This window comes from Rhinopithecus bieti, unplaced genomic scaffold, assembly GCF_001698545.2.
Source record: "Rhinopithecus bieti isolate Rb0 unplaced genomic scaffold, ASM169854v2 scaffold_20150, whole genome shotgun sequence".
In the NCBI taxonomy this organism is placed as follows: domain Eukaryota; kingdom Metazoa; phylum Chordata; class Mammalia; order Primates; family Cercopithecidae; genus Rhinopithecus; species Rhinopithecus bieti.
This window is the reverse complement of record NW_016810565.1, coordinates 4,850,803-4,865,726: the sequence shown is the minus strand read 5'-3', so window position 1 is coordinate 4,865,726 and position 14,924 is coordinate 4,850,803. Positions and strand designations below refer to the sequence as shown.

The following is a 14,924-nucleotide window of genomic DNA, read 5'->3' as shown; positions in this document are numbered from 1 at the left end:
TTTTTTTTTTTTTTTTGAGACGGAGTCTTGCTCTGTAGCCCAGGCTGGAGTGCAGTGGTGAGGTCTGGGCTCACTGCAAGCTCCACCTCCCGGGTTCATGCCGTTCTCTGGCCTCAGCCTCCCGAGTAGCTGGGACTACAGGCGCCCACCACCACGCCCGGCTAATGTTTTGTATTTTCAGTAGAGATGTGGTTTCACCGTGTTAGCCAGGATGGTCTTGATCTCCTGACCTTGTGATCCGCCCATCTCGGCCTCCCAAAGTGCTAGGATCAGAGGCGTGAGCCACTGCGCCTGGCCAAGAATAGTCTTTTCAAAAAAGAGTGCTGGGACAATTGGATACCCACAAGCAAAAGAATGAAGTTGGAGCTGTACCTCACAAATAACAAAAATTAACTCAAAAAGGATCAGAAACTGAAATGCAAGAGCTAAAACCACAAAATTCTGAGGAGAAACTATAGCTATAAATCTTCACAACCTTCGATTGGTCAGTGGTTTCTCAGATATGACACCAAAAACACAATCAATCAAAGATAAAATAAATTGGACTTCATGAAAATAAAAAACTTTTATACTTCAAAGGACTTATCAGTAGAGTGAAGAGACAACCTATATAATGAGAGCAAGTAATATATGAATAAGAAACTAGTATCCAGAATATAGAAAGAACTATTATAGCTAACAATAAAAAAAACCACAATTAAAAAGTAGGCAAAGGATCTGAATAGACACTTCTCTAAAGATATAAAAATTATTAATAAGTACATGAAAAGATTCTCAACATCCTTGTCATTAGGGAAATACAAACCAAAACCACAATGAGATACTATTTCACACCCATTAGGATGGCTATAAAACACAACGACATGGAAAATAACAAGAGTGGATGAGGATGTGGAAAAATGGGAAGCTTCCTATGTTGCTGGTGGGAAAGTAAAATGATACAGTTGCTGTAGAAAAGTCTGTCAGTTCCTCAAAGAGTTAAACATGGAATTATTATATAAGCCATTAATTCTATTTTGAGGTATATGCCCAAGAGAATTGAAAACATATATCCACCCAAAAACTTGTATTCAAATGGTCAGAGCAGCATTGCTTATAACCGAAAAGTGAAAATAACTCAAATGTCCATCAACTAATGAATGAATAAACAAAATATGAGGTATATCCATTCAATGGGATATTATCTGGCAATAAAAAGGAATCCAGTATGGATACATGCTACAACATGGAGGAACCTTGAAAATGTTATGCCAAGTAAAAGAAGCCAGACACAAAAGGCCACATGTTATATGACCCCATTTATATGAAATGCCTAAATCTAGATATAGAGAAAGCAGACTAATGGTTGCCAGTGGGGAGGGAGAAGTGGGGAATGACTGTTAACCCATTTACACCTAGTGTTCCATAATTGGAACGCTAAACTTGTGGGAGTTATTTATATCTTATTGCTCAAGGTGATTGCCAAGGTCTGATTTTTCACAAAAAATTTTTGCAACTTCTGGCATAAAGGGGTTAATGGGTAGAAGTTTCCTTTTGGGGTGATGAAATGTTTTGGAATTAGATGGCCATGATGGTCTCACAACCTTGTGAATATACTAAAACCCACTTAGTTGTATACTTTAAAAAAGTGAGTTTTATAGTATGTGAATTAAGGAAAACTTTTTGATTACAATCTGCCCAGAAAGTGGGTTGAGCAAGGCCTGGAGCTCTTTGCAGGTAGAATTTGAAGTGTTTGGGCAGACTGCTGGGCTCTGTCCTGGGGGTGTTCTCCTGTAACCGTGACGCGCCAGTAGAACAGAACAATCCTACCTCAGATCATAAATTCCATGGACGCAGCTTCAAAAATGGGGCTGCCTCAACCCAGATTAACTGTAGGTTGGGAGAGGCACAAACTCTTTTGGAACCTGCCCACATCTTGATGTTATCTGCATGGAATTTACGGCCTAAGGTACAGATAATCTGTTCCATGCATTCTCTGTTGGTTCGTCTTTTGGTATTATTTATGAGCAAGTTGATACACTAGGAGGAAGAGGGTTTGGAATTTTAGGAAGCCTACTGTTTGTCGTGTGGGAAATGCTGAACTTGGACTTATTATTCTCTTTTGTTTTCATGACATTTTATAATTTATTCACAGCAAGTAATCTGGGAAGAATTTCATCTGCTATTAATATGATTCCCACCTTGTGAGGTAGGCAGTCTACAAATGAAAAAACTAAGAGCCTGAGGGTGAATGGACAAGCATGATCCCACAGTGGGTTACTGACAGGACAGAAGATGGGTGTCAGTCTTCTGACAGCTGGCCATCACTTTCCCACAGTACCAAGTGGCTTATGAAGGGAGTGTCTTGTGACTTTTTGAACTAAAAGAAGAGGACAGGTGAGAAGGCCTGTGGTGAAGAGCCCCTGACCTGTGTGAGAAGAAGATGCCTCTGCGCAGGAAGCGGTGTGGTCTTTGGCCGGTGGCTCTCTCTATTCGGTTTATTAGCTCTTTGTCAATTTTACTACTTCCGAACCGAACTGGAAAAAAGGAAGAGATGACTTTCTTAGGTGGCAGGAGGTTTAGTGATTAGATATTACTGAAATGAAGGTGAAAAGTGAGTGATCCATGCACAATCTTAATGAACACAAACCTGTTTAGGCCTTCTGCTAAAGGTCCTTACCCCCAACATAAAGTAAAAGGTCTTTGTATTAAAACAACAGCTGAGATCAACACAACCAACAAAACAGGAAATAAATTACAACACAAAATGCTGTTTTGCCTGAGACTGGATTCTGATGGGAAACATAACCCACAATGCAGTCCAGCTAGCAACTTTTGAATAAAATATAAACATATATAAATATGTATATATATATGTATATATATTTATTTATTAAGGTAAAATTTATATTCATTGGCAACCATGATTGCTCACACTCTTTATTTGTTGAACTGAATTAATGTCTGTCTTTAAGTGAATTTTCCCTCATTGATAGATTGATAGTCTATACTCAAATCATGGAAAATGGCTTTGACTTAGATGGAAACATTTTAGTTCTGTTTCTTCTCTGACAATTAGTAATGATCTCAGAGGAAAGACTTCAATGGAATGGCAACAGTCTTTCCTGAGCAGGAAGGCCCTCAAGGAAGGGCCTGATGTTGAGAACTGGTCCGCTGTGAGAAGTCACCACTCTTAAGCTGACTTCCAGCCTTCTAGGTCCATAGTCAGTATCACTGGAGGTAAAACCTAAGTAATCTATGATTGACTTGTAGCTACTAAATGTTATAAACGGCCACTTCAACAGACCTTTCCCAAGTTCTGAAGTGCTCAAAAAAGGGGAAAAGCTTCTACTAAGCTGTCTACTATAGATCATTATTTTGAAATATATTTTGTTATTTTATTTTAAAATAATCCTTTGGGAATATAATGCACAATCAAAAGGTTTTAGGATCCATTTTACTTGGCATTGAAGCTTCACTGAATTTATGATTACTTCAAAATTTAAAAACATCAACGGAATCAACTCAATGGGACCACTTCTAAAAGTTGAAGCTTTTTCTGGGAAGAAAGCAGAGGACGTACCAATGAGCTTATCATAGTCTATGCCTTTTGCACTGCTCGTCTGTACTGTCCATGGGTCCACAAAATCCTCTTCAGCTTCTGTGGCATCTGGGCCATGATTACTGGTAGGTGCTGGATTCCCTGGAGGACAGTCAGCCTTGTAATCCTCCCCCATGGCAGCTTTGTAGCTCATTTTTAACGACAGCAACATCTTTACTGCAGAATCAATTTCATCCTGAGAAAGGAAACAAAAGTGATGGCTAAAAACATTACTAATTGCTGATATTTGCTGAATGCCTATTCTATGGCAGGCACTATGTTAAATGCTTTCACACACGTTATATTAGTTAGTGTCACAACCCTACAAGGCAGTCACCATTGTCACCGTCCTTTTCCAGCTCAAGAATCTGAGACTCAGAGAGGTAAAGGAGCTTACCCATAGAATCACAGCAAGTCATCGGCTCAAAAACACGTCATTTTCATCTGTTATTCTAGTGCTACCACGAACACTTTGGGACAGTAGCAGTGACACAACATACACTGTCATTTATGACAAAGTTCATATACTAGAGATTTCTCAAACACCACTGATGCCAGAGAATGTGTGTGACAAGCTCCTTTAACTGAGTATCCTGGAGTTCTGCGTTGGAACTAGTTTTTACATTCCACACAGGTTGAGATGAATATTTATGGAAACTTAGCCAATGATGACACTAAGGACAGTAAGAGCAACTAAAACAGATAGAAGTAAGGACAAAAAATGTAGGCTCTCAGGTTATAAATTAAGGAGGGATTCATTGGGAAATAGTTATATCACCACATTTTAGAGTCTTACCAAACTATCTTGAAAAAAAAAAAAACAAAAAACCAAAGGTAAAATGTACCCTTGGGTAGTCTGGAAGTCTATTAAAGACTCTTTTGCAGGAGTCCATAGTGGCCACCCCTGGAAGCCTGGAGTTTAGAAAAGCAGGCCCAATTAAGCCCATTAGTCATGCTATGCCCTAAAGCTCTATTCTGGTAATTGGCCTTGCTGGATTAGATCACAAACAAAGAATATACACAGTCCAATTTGCTTACCAAGGGAAATACAAACATTTCCACTTATAGTTTATACAGAACATTCTTTCTTTTAAATCTCCTTAAATTCCTTTTACCATATACAGAATGTTCTATAAACATCAACCTCCATTCAGAGATAACAGTTCCATCAGATACAGCACCTGGGCCATACAGGATTGCGATTCTGGAGTGATCTGTGTTTCAAACTACAAAATTATCTGAGACTCATCATTAAAATGAGCCAGATTTGTGGAATCAGTAACCCAATGGATACAATTCATAGATGAGATGTTTGCCCAGGTTAGACAGATAAGTATATTCCACCCATCTCACTTCTGTAGCACCTAGGCTCAGTACTTGCAAAAAGTAAGTTTAGTACCTATAATCTATCCAATTATCTATGGGAAGGCTTACCTTGGTTTGAAGTACACTGCGGTCAGTATCCCTTAATAACTAGCTTTGTTGACATTTCATAGTCTATCTGGTCTAATTCTGCTTGTAACTAGGAGGCTGTGCGAAAGTCAAACATTTAACCAATGTCCCTGCTCAAGGACCATCTGCATTTTGGAATAGCACTGAAATAAGACAAGCAGGCTCACCTTGTCTATTTTCTTATAATCAGTCTTAATCAGTGTCTGAACCAGGACACTGAAACAGGATTCAAAAGCTGATGTTAGCTGGGTGCAGTGGCTCATGCCTGTAATCCCAGCACTTTGGGAGGCCAAGGCGGGCGGATGGTCTGAGCTCGTAAGTTTGAGACCAGCCTGGGCAACATAGCAAAACCCTGTCTCTACCAAAAATGGAAAACATTAGCCAGGTACGGTGGCACACACCTGTGTTCCTAGCTAATCGGGAGGCTGAAGTGAGAGGATTGCTTGAGCCTGGGAGGCAGAGGTTGCAGTAAGCAGAGACTGTGCCACTACACTCCAACCTGGGTGATGAAGTGAGACTCCTACCCCCAAAAAACCCCAGAACATCAGTTTTTTTTTTTTTTTTTTTTTGAGACGGAGTCCTCCGCTCTGTTTACCCTACGCCCGCTGGAGTGCAGTGGCCAGATCTTCAAGCTCAACTGCAAGCTCCCGCCTCCCGGGTTCATGCCATTCTCCTGCCTCCAGCCCTCCGGAGTAGCTGCGGACTACAGGCACCGCCACCCTCGCCGCTAGTTTTTTGTATTTTTTTAGTAGAGACGGGCGTTTCACCATGTTATCAGCCAGGGTGGATCTCGATCTCCTGACCTCGGTGATCCGCCCGTCTTGGCCTCCAAAGTGCTGGGATTACAGGGCCTTGAGCCACCCGCACCGCCGCCTTTTTTTTTTGTTTTTTTTCTTTTAAAGAACAGGGTCTCACTTCAGTCTCCTGAGGTAGCTGGAACTACCAGGCCCCCGGGGGTTTGTTACCAAGAACCCCAATTGGCCACCATGTCTGGCTAATCTTTTAAATTTTTTCTTGTAGAGACAGGGTCTCACCTCATGTTGTGAGGTCCCAAACTCTGGCCTCAGCGATCCTCTTGCCTTCCGGTCTCCAAAGTGCTGGGATTATAGGCATGAGCCACAGAAGCTGGCCAAAAGCTGATGTTCAGAAAAAAAAAAAGCCAGACACAAAACTATATACTACCTGATGTACATACAGTTCCAAACACAGGTAGAGCTACTCCTGGTGGAGAGTCATGCAAGAGGTGAGGGGCGTGGAGGGTGGCTTCTAAGGCGCTCCTATGCTTGCTCTTGATTTGGGTGATGGTTACACAGGTGTGGTCATTTTGTGAAGAATTCGAGTGAGGTGCCTGCTTATGATTAGCAATAATTTTTCCTGTGATGAATGGTATAGTTGGATTTTTAGGAAGTTACTTAAACAAAAAGGCAGAAGAAAAAGGCTCTGCTTTTTTCTTAATACCTAAGACCCTAGCATTGGTTTCTGTCAGTCCCCAGTTCAAATCAAACTACTTCCCCTCAGATTCCGACTTATTCCCTCCCTAGGAAACTCAACCGCTCTAATGAGCTGCGTTGCTAACCTGAAGGACCGTAATCTTATTCTTTTAGATACACGGGAGCAGAAAAGACCGTCCGAGGTCCATGGCCCTAGATAAACGGCAGGCCAAGGGAAGAGCTGGTGGTGCCCTCTCAGAGAACTGGCACTCCCAGTGTGGGTTCCAAACTATTTTGCTAAAGTTAATTTTTAAAATTCCAAAAACATCCAAGGTGCTTTACTACCAAGACAGTTTCAGGGTCCAGATACAAATGTATTCTGAACTTTTCATCACTTAACTCCTGGTGTCATTGTGTAACCTCTGATGTCTTTAATGTGGTGCCAGCTAATGCATTAGTCAAATATACACTTGGAAAGTTATTAATAAAATGTATGGGAACGGGCCGTGGCCAAGCCTGGTAATCCCAGCACTTTGGGAGGCCGAGAACGGGCGGATCACGAGGTCAAGAGATCGAACCAATCCTGGCTTAACACTGGTGAAACCCCGTCTCTACTAAAAAATACAAAAAAAAAAAACTAGCCGGGCGAGGTGCCGGCGCCTGTAGTCCCAGCTACTTCGGGAAGGCTGAAGGCAGGAGAATGGTGTAAACCCGGGAGGCGGAGCTTGGCCAGTGAGCCGAGGAATCGCACCCATTGACTCCGAGCCGGGGGCGACAGAGCTAGACTCGTCTCAAAAAAAAAAAAAAAAAAAAAAAAAATGTATGAAGGTTGACTAAAATAATGAACATAACTGCAGTCACTAAGAATTACAAACCAAAAACATTTTACTAAGTGTTATTCAAATTTGATATTAATGGACATAAAATATCACTGTCCAACTTCCAAAATGATGGGCTTACATAACCCACTGGGTCTTTTATTTATTTTATACTTTTGTATTCTAAAAACTTGGTTTAATCTTTTGAGCCCTACCTGGGAGTAAATCTGGTTCTGGTGAAAAAGTAACTTCTTTTTTTTTTTGACATTACTTTCTGTCAGTAACTGTTTATTTCCTTTAAAATATGAGCTGGGTGCAGTGGGCTTGCATCCATAATCCCAGCAACTTGGTAAGGCTTAAGGTGGGAGCCCAGGGGTTCGAGGCGCACTGAGCTAGGAATTGCGCCACTGGCAGTCCAACATGGAAAGAGCAAGACCCTGTCTCAAAAAATAAACACACACACACACACAACACCACACAAACACAGCACACACACACACAAATAATGGTTTAAATCAGGGTCCCAAATAGGTCAAAGTAATACTATTGGGACTGTGAGATGGTTTGACACCATCTGATGACAAGCAAGGTGGTCTGAAAGATAACAGGCAACAGGAAGTTTTGAAGTGATTAGAGCCTGGGCTGGGCGGGTGCTCACACCATGTCCCATCCCAGTACTTTGGGAGGGCTGAGGCGGGCGATCACCTGAGGTCAGGAGTTCAAGATTAGCCTGGCCAACATGGCAAGACCCCGTCCTCTACTAAAAAATACAAAATTTAGCCCGGGTGTGGTGGCGGGGCCCTGTAGTCCAGCCCTACTTAGAAGGCTGGGGCAGGAGAATCGCTTGAACTCAAGAGGCGGAGGTTGCAGTGAGCTGAGACTGTGCCAGTGCAGCAGCCGGGCGACAGAAGTGAGACTCTGCTTCAAAAAAAGAAAAAAAAAGGGAAAGTGATGGAAGTCATGGAGAAGGCTGGGACCAAGGAGTGGAGTCACCTCGGAAAGGAAATGAAATGCTTATGTTCTAGTTAAAGATGCATATTGATGAATGATACTTCTGAAATCTACCAACAAAAGCACATGGACTTTTCTTTTTTTTTTTTTTTTTTTTTTAAGATGGAGCTCGCTCTGTCCGCCCGGGCTGGGAGTGCAGTGGTTCCCGGATCCTCAGCTCACTGCAAGCTCCGCCTCCCGGGTTTAATGCCATTCTCCTGCCTCGCCTCCGGAGTAGCTGGACTACAGGGGCCCGCCACCTCCCCGCTAAGTTTTTTGTATGTTTTAAGTAGAGACGGGGTTTCACCATGTTAGCGCCAGGATGGTCCTCGATCTCCTGACCCTCCGTGATTCCGCCCGTCCCCCCCCCCCTCCGGAGCTCCCAAGTGCTGGGGGCTGGGATTACAGGCTTGAGCCACCGCGCCCGGCCTTTTTTTTTTTAAAGCATAATCCCACAAGGACAAAGGAAACAAGAAGAGGACGACAGCAACAAGGTTTCAGAAGCTGAAGAGCTGATGAATGACCAGTGCCTAACAGCACGAGAGAAAAACAAATGCTAAGACACCGCGGAAATACCAGAACGAGATCGAGTATACACTGCTACGGAATCGCCCAAAGGTTCAGACCTTAGTGACCTCGGGCGCTTACAGGAGTTGGGGGAAAGCGGGTTATGAAAACAGGAGTGCTGGTTGAAGTCTCTTCAAGAAGCAGTTATTGAGACCCCCTCGGGAGTGTCATAGTTCCTCCTCCATTCCAAGGTTTCACGTCGAGAGAGGACAGAGTTACAGGTCCCTAGACTGGGGACAATCTGCATAGGTGGGGCACCGGCAGCACACAGAGAATAGGGAGCTTCAGGGAAGGATCCCACAGCCCAGCCCTTCTCTCCCACTCAGCTGTAGAATGCTGACTCACCCCCTCTGAACAGTGGACTGGGGGAGCTCTCTCTAGGGAAACTCACTTAACTAAAGAAAAGATCTAGGCCGGGTGCAGTGGCTCACGCCTGTAATCCCAGTACTTTGGGAGGCTGAGATGGGCGGATCACAAGGTCAGGAGATCGAGACCATCCTGGCTAACATGGTGAAACCCTGTCTCTACTAAAAATACAAAAAAATTAGCTGGGCGTGGTGGCAGGCACCTGTAGTCCCAGCTACTCGGGAGGCTGAGGCAAGAGAATGGCGTGAACCTGGGAGGCGGAGCTTGCAGTGAGCCGAGATCACACCACTGCACTCCAGCCCCTGGGCAACAGAGCGAGACTCCGTCTGCAAAAAAAAAAAAAAAAAAAAAAAGATCATCTAAAGACCTTGACACGAAAGATTCCCCAACAAAAGGGGAGCAGCCTGATCACTCTCCAGGAAGTGGAACCCATGTTGATAAGCTCCTCCCCAATGAAAAGTACATCCAGCAGTTTTTAGTGCATCCCCCAAAACACAAGCAAACAGCCAAGAAACACCAAACATTTGAGAATTACCTCTAATATGAAAAGCAGGTAGGAAACAAATTAAGATGGAAGAAACTGAGATTATAAAGGATGTAGAGGACTTATGGAAAACTACCATTAAGATCTCAGAGAGAAAAGGGTGGCACTGTACTGTAAGTCAGGGCAGAGTGCTGTGAGGAAACTACAGGGAGCACACATGCTCCTGGAGGTTGAAAATGACAGCAGAAATGGAAAATAGGAGGGTTAGAAAATCAGAGAAACAGTCTCCGAATTAAAAAAAAAAAGTCTGTGAAGAGAAAAAATGGAAGAGATCAAAGAAATCATGATTTCTGAGAATTAACGGTTATGAGTTTCTAGTCTAAAAGGCAGGCTGAGTGTGGTGGTTCACGCCTGTAATCCTAGCACTTTGGGAGACTGAGGCAGGCAGATCACGAGGTCAGGAGTTTGAGACCAGCCTGGCCAACACAGCGAAACCCCATCTTTAGTACAACACAAAAATTAGACGCGCCTGGTGGCACACAACTGTAATCCAAGCTACTTGGGAGGCTGAGGCAGGAGAACTGCTTGAACCCAGGAGGCAGAGGTCACAGTGAGCCGAGACTGTGCCACCACACTCCAGCCTGGGTGACAGAGTGAGACTCCATCTCGCGGGGCGGGGTCGGGGGGTGGGGCGGGGAAGAAAGGCATACTGAGCCCACATGCCATGAAATTCCAGACCACTGGAACAAAGAAGATCCTGCCAACTTCCAAAAAGAAAAAACAAAGGAATCGCAGCTGACTTCTCTGCAGCAAGCCCAGAAGCAGGTGCCAGTAGAGCAGTGGCTTCAGCATTTCCAGGGGAAATCACTTCCATGCTAGAACCCTACACCCAGCCTGGCTATCAATCACATTTTAGGTAAAATACATACACTTTCAGATGGGCAAGATCCCCCTAGAAATATTTCCTTTGCAGTATTTTTTCAGAAACAATTGGAAGATTTGCTCTGCCCGAAGAGTAAAGCAAAGAGGAATAAGACGCAGGAGCAGGAAACGGGGCACCCGATCGACAGGGGTGAAAGAAACCCCTGGGTCGACAGTGAAGAAAGACGCCAAGATGGGCAGTGTAGGACGCAAGAGTCACCAGTCCAGACAGAAGCAGGCAGAAGGTTTTGGGAGAGATCTCCTCAAAAAGATGAACCTGATAGACTAGTTGATGTGTGTTGAAAGGAGATTCATTGGACAGGGAAAGGGCTTGGAGATACATTATCATTAGTATCACTGCCATAAAAGTCAAGCAAACAGATATTAAGACAAATATTAACTCCAGAGAAAACAAAAGCTGGGCGAGAAAGTTAGAGTACTCATTCTATCCTTGATGGTTCAGCTGTCCACGTCTATTTCCATGGTCATAATAATGTCAGTGTACAGATACTGACCTAACTACAACCGCAATACAGACGGGGAGACTGCCTGGATGGCAAGTGGTTGTGGAAGTACGAATTCTTCATTTCCACCTGAAAGTTCCCAACTTGAAAATCAACAAGGAACAATACAATAAGCAGAATATTTACAGATACGGGGCGTACATAACCAAAAGATCAGCTAAAAGAATTGAGCAGGAAATAGAGAGAGGTGGGTTGGAGGGCCACTGTACTTCACAAAGGCTTTGAGAACCCCTGACTCTTTAGACCACAGGCATCCCAATGTTGATAAAGGGAAAAATACATTTAAAATGATAACCAAGGCTGGCGTGGTGGCTCATGCTCGTAATCCCAGCACTTTGGGAGGCCAAGGTGGACAGATCACCTGAGGTCAGGGGTTTGAGACCAGCCTGACCAACATGATGAAACCCCATCTCTACTAAAAATACAAAATTAGCTGGTTGTGGTGGCACATGCCTGTAATTCCAGCTACTTGGGAGGCTGAGGCAGAAGAATCGCTTTAACCCGGGAGACAGAGGTTGCAGTAAGCTTAGATTGCGCCATTGCACTCCAGCCTGGGAAACAAGAGTGAAACTCCTTCTCAAAAAAAAAAAAAAATTATAACCAAAACACCTCAGTCATTGAGGAAACCACCTATTCTAGAGTAACACAACCCTACAGACTTGGGAAGCTCAGCTGCCTTCGTGGAGAATCCAGCAAAATCATGTACCTTTGATGCATTTCCCGCTTTGAGGGACCTCACCAGCTCCCCTTGTGTGGCGATGCTGTTGAACAGCTCCAGCGGAGAGGCACAGGGCTCGCTGTTGGGCATGCTTGCCATCTCTCAGGAATTATGTTCACGGCCGGCCTGAGGTCAGAGGCTTCGCTCAGCAGACAGTCAAGACTGGTGGTGGGGTGGGGCGGGGGGCATGGGGAAGGAGAGAGAAGAAAAATGAGAGAATAACAAAACATCGCAGTTGTTTTTCCTTTCCCGTAGAGTCCTTTTTTCCAAAAAGGTTGTGAGGTGAGTTACAATAAAGGACGTGGATAATATAATAAAAAGAGAAGCAGAAATTTGGGGCCATGAAGAAGAGGAAAACCATCAAATGCCAATGCTGAAGACTAAAGGAGTGGCTAGGATTTACTAACTTAAGGTCTGCAAAAGAGGGGCCTCCTAGTCAAGATCAAGTTTGCACCTGGTGATGCCCCCTGTGTCCCAACCAGTGCCCAGAGCACTGGAGGACTCTTGTTTGCTCAGGGTCTAAATACCAATATGTGTTTTTTTTTTTTTTGAGATGGAGTCTTGCTCTGTTGCCCAGGCTGGAGTGGGCAACTCGGCTCACTGCAAGCTCTGCCTCCTGGGTTCATGCCATTCTCCCGCCTCAGCCTCCCACGTAGCTGGGACTACAGGCGCCCGCCACCACGCCTGGCAAATTTTTTGTATTTTTAGTAGAGACAGGGTTTCACCGTGTTAGCCAGGATGGTCTCGATCTCCTGACCTCGTGATCCGCCTGTCTCGGCCTCCCAAAGCGCTGGGATTATAGGCGTGAGCCACCACGCCCGGCCAATACCAATGTGTTTTAATAAACCTAAGTTCACTAGTGCCAAAAACTTCTGGCAAATTACTATTTTATGTTTTTTTTTTTTTTTTTTTTTTTTGAGATGTAGTCTCGCTCTGCCACCTAGGCTAGAGCGCAGTGGCGCGATCTCGGCTCACGGCAACCTCTACCTCTGGGGTTCAAGCGATTCTTCTGCCTCAGCCTCCCAAGGCTGCCTGTCACCATGCCCAGCGAATTTTTGTATTTTTAGTAGAGGGAGGGTTTCACCATGTTGGCCAGGCTGGTCTTGAACTCCTGACCTCAGGTGATCCTCCCGCTTCAGCCTCCGGAAATGTTGGGATTACAGGTGTGAGCCAAGGCACCTATCCTCTATTTGCTCTTTATCTTAATTACCTTGGGAATGAATTCTTGGGCTTTTGGACCCATAACTAATATATCGCTGAGCAAATGTCTTCCACTGCTGGCCAGCTGCTCTCAAAGTGAGCTCTGGGGTGGAGGACAGGGCCTTACCTGTCCTAGGTTCCACATGGGGTAAGGACTGTCTCCAGTCTCCACATGCTGCCTTATTTAACTATAAACCTTTGGAGAAGGTGTGTCTGTACCTCTTATTAGTTATGATTCACTATTACCCTTGCAGAAGGTGAGGACAGGGCAGACAGAGACTGTGCTGCCATCAAACCCTTCTTGGCTCAATCATTTCCTCTAAGTGTCAAGTTTTCTCACCTATAAAATGGCACCGCCAGGAACTTCTTCCTCTACCCCAGGCTCTTATGAGAACAAAATGAGGAAAAAAGGCACGGTAGCACTTTGTAAACTGTAAAGCAAGATGTAACTATGTTACGAGTACTGTTATTAAATTTCTGTGTTTCTTGGGGTTTCAAAGACTGGCTGAACTCCAGCTTCATTTTAGCTCGCTGTAAAACCTTGGAGGAGAAGGAAAATGACAAAGCTAGTGCCTGAGCTGCTAACTTTGAACACCTCTGTACCTGTTATTGTTCTAAGCACCTTATATGTATGTATCAATTCACTTCGGCCTTGCGGCAGTCCTGTGAAATAGATTTCTTATCTCCATTTTAAAGATGAGGCACAGAGGGGTTAAAAAAAAACTTGCCCACGGCTGGGCATGGTGGCTTATACCTGCAATCCTGGCACTTTGGGCAATATAGTGAGACTCTACAAAAAAATGAGAAAAAAAAAAACATTAGCTGGGCATGGTGGTGGGCCTGTAATCCCAGCTACTTGGGAGGCTGTAGTGGGAGGATCATTTGAGCCCGGGAGTTTGAGCCTTCAGTGAGCTATGTTTGTGCCACTTTACTCCAGCCTGGGTGACAGAGTAAGACCCTGTCTGTAAAAAATAAAAATAAAATAAAATAAAAGCTTGCCCACGTTAACAAGGAAATGGCAGAGGTGTGCTATAAACTCTAGTAGTTTGACTCTAGAGCCTACACTTTCAACCATTATCCTACAAATGACTTATCACTATGAATCAAACACATACATTTGTGGTGTCATTGATTTTACTCTATCCTATCCTTTGTTAAATATTTGCTGTAAAAGTATGTAAATTGGCCGGGCGTGGTGGCTCACGCCTATAATCCCAGCACTTTGGGAGGTCGAGGGTGGATCACCTGAGGTCAGGAGTTTGAGACCAGCCTGGCCAACATGGTGAAACCCCATCTCCAATAAAAATACAAAAAAATTAGCTGGGCATGGTGGCACACACCTGTAGTTCCAGATACTTGGGAGGCTGAGGTGGGATAATTGCTTGAAACTGGGAGGTGGAGGTTTCAGTGAGCTGAGATCATGCCACTGCACTCCAGCCTGGGTGACAGAGAGGTTCTGTCTCAATAATAAAAAAAAAAGTATGTAAATTGGCCAGGTGTGGTGGCTCATGCCTGTAATCCCAGCACTTTGGGAGGCCAAGGAGGGTGGATCACTTGAGGTCAGGAGTTAGAGACCAGCCTGGCCAACATGGTAAAACCCTGTCTTTACTAAAAATACAAAAATTAGCTGGGCATGGTGGCATGTACCAGCTACTTGGGGGGCTGAGGTATGAGAATCACTTGAACCTGGGAGGCAGAGGTTGCAGTGAGCCGAGACCACGCCACTGCACTCCAACCTGGGCAACAGAGAGAGAGAGAGACTCTGTCTCAAAACCAAAAAAAATCCCAAACAGTATGTAAATCATGGGTGCCCTAAGAGGTGGCTCACACCTGCGATCCAAGTGCTTTGGGAGGCCGAGGCGATTGCTTGAGCT

At 44.4% G+C, this 14,924-nt stretch overlaps 1 protein-coding gene across 5 annotated transcripts in view; it reads right to left on the bottom strand.

Annotated features, from left to right (window-relative positions):
- WARS1 (tryptophanyl-tRNA synthetase 1) overlaps positions 1 to 14,924 on the bottom strand; it is a 47,040-nt gene that overhangs the window by 26,886 nt on the left and 5,230 nt on the right. For all 5 annotated transcript variants that reach the window (XM_017892298.1, XM_017892294.1, XM_017892295.1 and 2 more), the window contains 3 exons: positions 11,839 to 12,012; positions 3,563 to 3,776; positions 2,408 to 2,516 (listed from right to left, as the gene is read on the bottom strand). In XM_017892298.1, the coding sequence (XP_017747787.1) occupies positions 2,408 to 2,516; positions 3,563 to 3,776; positions 11,839 to 11,949 (434 nt within the window). In that variant the 5' untranslated portion in view covers positions 11,950 to 12,012. The remainder of the gene's footprint in view (positions 1 to 2,407; positions 2,517 to 3,562; positions 3,777 to 11,838; positions 12,013 to 14,924) is intronic.